The 7,187-nt window shown below is 44.4% G+C and overlaps 1 protein-coding gene across 1 annotated transcript; it reads right to left on the reverse strand.

Annotated features, from left to right (window-relative positions):
* Nucleotides 1–692: 692 nt before the first annotated feature.
* LOC135914017 (juvenile hormone acid O-methyltransferase-like) lies at nucleotides 693–6,312 on the reverse strand. Its single transcript, XM_065446720.2, has 3 exons — nucleotides 5,986–6,312; nucleotides 3,207–3,363; nucleotides 693–892 (listed from the first exon to the last, which is right to left on the reverse strand). Exons 1-3 carry the CDS (start codon nucleotides 6,310–6,312, stop codon nucleotides 693–695), a joined length of 684 nt encoding a protein of 227 aa, XP_065302792.2.
* Nucleotides 6,313–7,187: the final 875 nt, after the last annotated feature.

Below are 7,187 nucleotides of genomic sequence, written 5' to 3' on the forward strand. Positions count from 1 at the left end.
AAGTGAGCGTTTTTTCGATGAACGTTTTTCACTAGATCTCTGCAAAGGCTCCACCGTTCTAGGCCAGCGTTCAACACTGTGTCCTATGATACTGGCAGCAATGAAATAATATGTAGAAGGAAGGTTCTCTCGCAGGATTCGTTGCTCGCATTTGTTATCATTTCAGGACTAAACGGGCTGTTTTTCTTTGTATGGCACTTTAATGGAAATATTTACGTGGCGTCCTGGGAACGAAAATGGGCTGTTTTGTTTCTATTGCGTTTTAATAAAAATATTTAGTCCCGCAGCGGCATTCTCGGGCCATTTTGGTCCTTAGTAACATTTTTGTACTTTGTTAGTCCAGGGAACGCACTACCATAATTTTTCACAAGTGTTACCTTTGAATTTAAACTTTCCAGACATTTGGGTAGATTCTAGGAGATGTGTGGTTTGTTGGGATGGTGCTGCGCTAGTAAGGCAATTAATTATATGAATGATGCAAATTTAATACAACAGAGGTCCAGGAATCGATCGTTGGTGTGCAGCTTGCGTTTATTTTTTTCTAAACACAATAGAAACGCAGCAGCAGTAAACAGAAATTACAGTGAACAATGTAAATTGAGCTGCCTCGTGTAACACTCCATACACCAAAGCACTTCCTAGGTGATTTCCTTTGTTATTGAATCTCTTGAAGCATATTTAGGGTTCAGTTTTCAACTGGACCCTGTAAATGGTCGCTGAGAACTGTACGGCTTATATCCGTGGAAGACAAATCTGAGCTCCCGAGTTGTACCCGTGCTTGAATAGTTGGAGCAATGCCCGTGCTTCATCTGTTCCTTGGCGAAGTGCTCCAACTCGGCTTTGCCTTCTTCGGTCAGGAGCGAGTAGACAGGGTTGTTAGGCAAAAATAAACCTGCGAATTTGAGGGTAATCCCATTACATCTTCGCGTAGGCGATCAAATGCTTGTTTTCACGCCTTATTAAGATTTGACTGTCGAACAATCGCGGTGCTTCATCAACAGGTTTACTGAGTCCGCGGCACATGGCAAACTGAGTTGCACGTTCTAGCACCTATGCCAGGACTTCTGAAATCTAAAAGCGAGATACAAAAGTAAGTGAAGTAACATTGGTGATTTAGTGTTAACATGTCTCCTTAAATTCAGTTGCGTCATTGACACGAGGGAGATGACAGCTCTAAAAAGCGCACAACATATACAGATTTTGAGTTTGTGAATAATCATCTCCAATTTAGTGGTTTTGGTGTATGCCTGGGTGCTTCAGGCTTCTGGAACAGGCTAGGAAGCAGGCTTCTGAATGTGGCAAACTGAAAAGATTATTGGCGGAAAGTCTAGCTACAGATCTCAAATTGGTGTTAAAAAGCACTGACGTATGGGGCTCACCTGAATAAAAATTAGAAGTTGGAAATAACGTTTATACTCGTTATGACGATATCTGTATTAAATTGCACTCAGCTGAGAGTACTCAATTTCTTTTTAGTATTCCTCTATAACAAGGTGGGCTCTTTTATTTTTCGCATAATTTCCTCATTGTTCAAGTGAATTTTGCGTCTCAATAATGCTCTTGTGCTTATCTTGGGACATTCACGATTTTGTCTTTGCCACTGCAGGGTTCAACATCATGAAAAACTAAAGCATCTTTTGAAGGAAACGTGCTTTAAAATAATTACTCATCATCCACGATTATTATGCTAAATGGTGAGTGGGCATACGCCGTAAAAGAAGAACGCACATTATATTCATTGTTTAGCTTGTACTGCTTTACGAAGGGTGCATGCTTCGCAGAAAGCTTACTGACATTGAGCTTTCTTCGTCTGACAACGCTATCATAAATTGTTTTATATGCGGTATCTCAGTTGAAGCAGTTCTGGCAATCCTTAGACAGAGGCTACGGAACTGTTTTCTTCTTGCGCGCATGAATAATTCTGTGTGTTGTCTATGGCATTCGTACGGAATTGAATTTTACGCGGGTTACATAAGGAGAAAACACATATCACACGTTACTACACTGAGCGCATACTTACATTACAGCGAAGCCCACTGTTTTATTGACGCCGCCATGCCAAAAAATTCGACACGGGTTCTTGTGTACGATAAGCGAATGTATAGTGAGCCATCCACACTTGACGTCGGGCCCAAACCATGGTCTCCGTGATCTGGCGGCGCACGCCGACAGCGTGCGTGTCCCATTCTTGGAGGTCACGCGCTAAGTATAGAATAGCATAGGTCTAAGCACGGTACGATTCGCCTGCACCTCAGTGCACCAGTGCTCCACGAGGCACGAGTAGTTCATAAATTGCACAGCTCGATTTAAGAGGTGCGAGCACAACACGACGCCCGAAAATGATTCGGAGGTATACAGATGCGGTGCAGGTGTTATGTTTCGTGCTTCGAATATGGCGCCGTCCGCATTCGTTTGTGAAGTCCCCAAACGCAGCTGTACGATCGGCTTCTGAGGCATAAATACATCCCGCGTTTCGTAGACACATCAGGCGCACTCGAGTGCAGCATTTAAACGAGCCTTACGTCCGTGGACTGCGTCTTCCGCTGCGCTGCGGTGTGGCACCTGCATGTCTGCATCAAACTTGCACCTTCAGTAGGCAGGGTGCAGAAAAATTACTAACCAGCCCTACACCTTTCCTGCACCTTTTAGGACGAACGGTTTTACTTAGAGGGTGCTGTTGCTGCACCGATGAAACGAGTGACAAGGGGTAGCACCTCGTGAACTGGTTCAGCTGCTGCAGGCGTATGGAACACACCTTCAGTTTTCTACATAAACGACCGAATTGAACTTTGGTGCCAACGTGTCCACGAGAGTTGCAAGTATATTGTTAGGCAGCCCTGGAAATGATGGGCAGCACATAGATTTGCCTAAACTTCGTCCTTCTGGTTTCGAACGGCTTTGTGACTCCGTGATTGATTGCGTTAAGCAAAGTGTATTGCGTTATAAACGCAACAATTCGCGACGAATATGCGCATGTGCGGTGAGACTGACTGTCTTGCTCTGTTTAGAAATCTACGATTGCTTGGAAACTTAGAAAGAGGGGAATCCTTAACAAATAGAGTGGCATGAACGTTTGAAGAGACGAATGCGAATGTGAGACAAATGTGTGTATACTAACCATCATTCCCAAGATGTCTAAATGATCGCAGCGTTGGAGGGCCCTGCAGTAATTTTTGTAGGAAACTCTATAGGGCGCAATAACTTACGCGAGAGGTCGTCCATGCTTGCACTGGTGGCTTCCACACGCACCAGCTCGCATGACAGCGGCACGAGAGAGGTTGATTTCACGATGTTGATAAGGTAGTTCCTTAGGTACGTTGGGTCGTGAGTGTCGGGAAAGCCGGGCGCAACACTCTTCAGCACCTGTTGATGAGAATTTGAAAACGTTCGAACCGGATAGTTAAATTCTTGTACGGATATTCGAGGAAAATGACCCTAATATATCGACTGAAATACTGGATATTTCTCCATGCCTCTCCCTAATAAAACAAGGAAGTGCCATTTCAGAGATGCAAGCATGCTGACATCAAATATAGGAAGGAAAATTATTAACGAGAGTGAGATAAAAGTAAGCGGAACGCGGCACCTATTTTCAGATAAACTGAGGCAACAAATCTACATACAGCCTAAAAAGGGAACACGCTTGAATACATGACTGCAAGATGTGAAGCAAAAACAGCTTTGCAATCCACACTTGAATCCAATTTTTCTGCGCAGCGGTAAATCCTTTTGTGCACCGTTTCGCAGAATGCCTGTCGGTGCCCGCTTGAGATGGATGAACAACTTAAGTTTCCTTGCAAACATTTTTCCTGTAGGCTATATATATACCGCGGCTCGTATCTGAAATGCTCTTCTGCACTTAAATAGTTTCTAATAACAAGAGCGCCGACTTATTACAGAAAAAGAAAAGATCTTTGTGAATTCGGCGCCAGGTTATTATTCCGTACATTCAACAAAAAAGGAAATGCTCGAAATGTCGAATATAAGATTTTCACTTTGAATACTGAAAATAATCGGGCAGAACACATCCTTTAGGGATGATTATCTGCCCTCAATTGAAGTGGTGGTATACATGTAATTTAGTGCCGGCATATTCCCTATCGGTAGATACCTTAGGGAATATCTTTACGTTATGTGATTATTCAGTGTCGGTGGTCTGTTCGGGCACGAAGCTCAGTGACCCAAGCATTCTAGCAAGGCAGCAACCAGCGTCGAGTTGTCTATGCTGGCACATACGTACTCAGTGGCGAATGTTGTCTGCTCAGCAAGGCAGCTCCAGCACATACCTACTGGCCCAACCTAGTAGACGATCTGGGTCACTGTTAATAGCGGCGTAAACGGGCTAAATACATGATTCTCAGGTAGGTTAAGAATGATAATCCCGTTCATGATGCATTTATTGAAAGAACGTGTGTGTGTGTGTGAAAACATTTATTGGAATGAGGTCCGGAGGCTCGACTTCTTAAGTCAAGGCGGGCCGCTCCCACGTTGGCACTGTCAGGCCAAGCCTTTCAGCGACATCGTGGGCCCTCTGGACGGCCCTTAGTTGGTCCTGAAACAATGGGCTTTGAATCCTTTTCTCCCACTGTGTCCATTCCTCAATGAGGTTGGGGAGTGCCAATGAAATTATTCCAGGTCTCCTTATTTTGTGAAAGTAGTCAGTGTTGGTCGAATTGAATGAGAGCACAGTTCCCTTAACGGCACACTTATGCTGAGCTAGCGCATTTTCCAACACCGCCGGTGAATGACGGCTGTCTCGCAAGGAAGGAAGCCTGGGTGGAATAGATGGCGGGTTTTTGTTAACGAATTATTAATAGCAGTGCAGTCCACTTAGCAATTGAGTGCTCTTTATTTAGTACGCGGAGAAGGCAAAAAAGGGCTCGTAAAAATGTGGTTGAGGTCAATTCCTTAATTTTTCTTCAGGCGACTTCAGGCTTCATTTCTATTCATCACGCTTTCATCGAAGAAGCGTTTTACCCGTTTTTAAAAGTAAATATTTTCAACATTACTCCAGCAGAATTCCAATGGACAATGTTAATAAAGAGATCCTTAGTTTAAGAGGATAAGCATGAGGAGAGAAGACAGAAAGAAAGAAAACAAAATACAGGGAGGTTAGACACTGTAGGAATCCGCTTCCTGTCATGCGCAGGGGAAAGACAGTGAGCGCAGAATGTAGAGAGACGAAATGCGAAAAACTGTAACATAGACGAGACACAGCGCGCAATAACCGCTAAGATTTATCATTGCTAAAAAATGAGCGAATTAACATGAACATATATTAACATTGAATTTTGCTCTTGTGATTTAGTTAATAAAGGCATGTACGCTCATGTAGCTTGCTTGTAGGCACTTCCTCCCGAATGCGTAATAATGGCTTTGCTCATAAAATTTAAATAGTGATCGCACTCGTGCTTATTTGCACGTGTAGAATGCTATGGAAACTTAATTATCTGTGGTGGTGGTGGTGGTGGTGGTGGTGGTGGTGAATTGTAGCAGCAGGCGGGTTTAGCCTGGCGAACAAGGCCGGCAATTGCTCCGCCCGAGCGTCTCGCACAATACCGCTGATGGGTTTCACCATATGTCCATCAACCCAGTCTCTCTTAAGAATTCGATCAGGAGACGTGAAGTTTCTTTGCGGGCCATCACTGATCCCTTGGGAAATATAAGGTGTTGCAGGCGCGCATGCGGAAGGTCCTTGTTTGTTTTCAGTCAGGTAAGACGTGTACACATGCCTAAGCGAAAATAACTGTAATCCGCCATCGCACGGTGACAAACACGCTTGTCGCGCTCTCACTTATAATTAGAAGATGTGAAACCATCGGACTGAATTGTGTTGACACTGCTAATCTTCTAACAAAACCTGTTCAAATGAAGAGTGGAGTTGGAGTCTCACTCCAGGAATGCACAGGTCATGCCGAACCTCACCAGGATAACTGCACGATACGACCTTCCGCGGTCGAAGACGTCGGTCATGCAAGTACTCACGTCAGTGTACTTCTTCCATCGCTCCGAATTCATCATTGCTTTGGAAAGCTGTAGCGGTCCAGGATGAGGATTAAATACGATGAAGCACTCCCCGCCTGCACCCATAAGGCGCTCGACGTTCCTCAGCGCGGCACATTTGTCGTGTATCCAATGAAACGTCAGGAAGGAATAGACGCGATCGAACTGCCCTTCAGTTTCGATGAACTGTGACACCTCATCGTAGGCTGCAATGTCCAGCATGCGGTGCTCGATCTTCGGGTTGCCGTGTTCTCGCCTAGCGTAGTCGATCATCGAGTGCGAGTTGTCCACCGCCACCAGTCTCCTCATTGATGGTGGGCATAGCGGGAGCAGGTAGTTACGCGTGAAGTTACCCGGGCCGCAACCGATTTCCAGATACTGCTCGTCGCATTTGCCGTCTTCTTTCGGGTTGGAGAATAACGATGACTGCCAGCTTCTCATTAGCTGTCCTGTGGACTCCCGGTTGTGAATCCTGACTAGGTCGTAGATCTTGGGCATTTCTTTCTCGAGGAACGCCGACGGCGAAACGCTGGGCTGTTGAGGCGGACGCTCCATGACAAGGTGGCTGAGAATTCACTTGCGTATTGGGTCCGGCCTGCGTTTCGAAGGTACGAGGCTGATGCTCTTTACAATATATAAATATATAGTAGAATATATAATGCTGAATAAACAAACAAATAAATAATTAATGTAATTTGAGTAAGGAATAGCCATGTTACTTTTACTTCTTTCGAGGCACTTAATTTTGGCGTCAATCTTGTCATTTTGTTTAGTTATTTTTCTACTCCTTGCCATCTGGTTGATAGGAGTTTCTACATGTAGTGAGGTGTCTCACGTTTGCTGCTATCGCCGATTGCAGTGCACAGAGAGGGCTATAGGCTCCTGCCAAGCTGTTCTTGGGGTATATTTTACCCATATCCTCCTTCATGTTTTAGATGGAAATGAAATTGCTTGTATTGTACTGTTTTTTTTTTAATTTGAGAGAGTTATGCTACGCTAAATGGAAGATGGTACCGTACAAAAGAACTTTATGTGTCATATTTTGGACGTGTGAAAGATTGAAATAAGCGAACATGTCTGAGGTTAAAATTTCCAGCTATGAGTGGTGTGCGTAATACATTCTAGCATAGGCAAATTTGGCTTTGGTCTTCGCTCATCGATATCATTGACGTTTCACTACATAT

Source organism: Dermacentor albipictus, chromosome 4 (assembly GCF_038994185.2).
Source record: "Dermacentor albipictus isolate Rhodes 1998 colony chromosome 4, USDA_Dalb.pri_finalv2, whole genome shotgun sequence".
In the NCBI taxonomy this organism is placed as follows: Eukaryota; Metazoa; Arthropoda; class Arachnida; order Ixodida; family Ixodidae; genus Dermacentor; species Dermacentor albipictus.

What these genes read in the sequence shown, in the direction of transcription:
- LOC135914017 (XM_065446720.2), bottom strand. Translation starts at nt 6,312, where the DNA reads ATGAGGAGACTGGTGGCGGTGGACAACTCGCACTCGATGATCGACTAC. An exon ending in GATGGAAGAAGTACACTGAC is followed by an intron (nt 3,364 to 5,985) that starts GTGAGTACTTGC and finishes TCTCATCAACAG; the next exon opens with GTGCTGAAGAGTGTTGCGCC. An exon ending in AAGCATGGACGACCTCTCGC is followed by an intron (nt 893 to 3,206) that starts GTAAGTTATTGC and finishes TCAAATTCGCAG; the next exon opens with GTTTATTTTTGCCTAACAAC.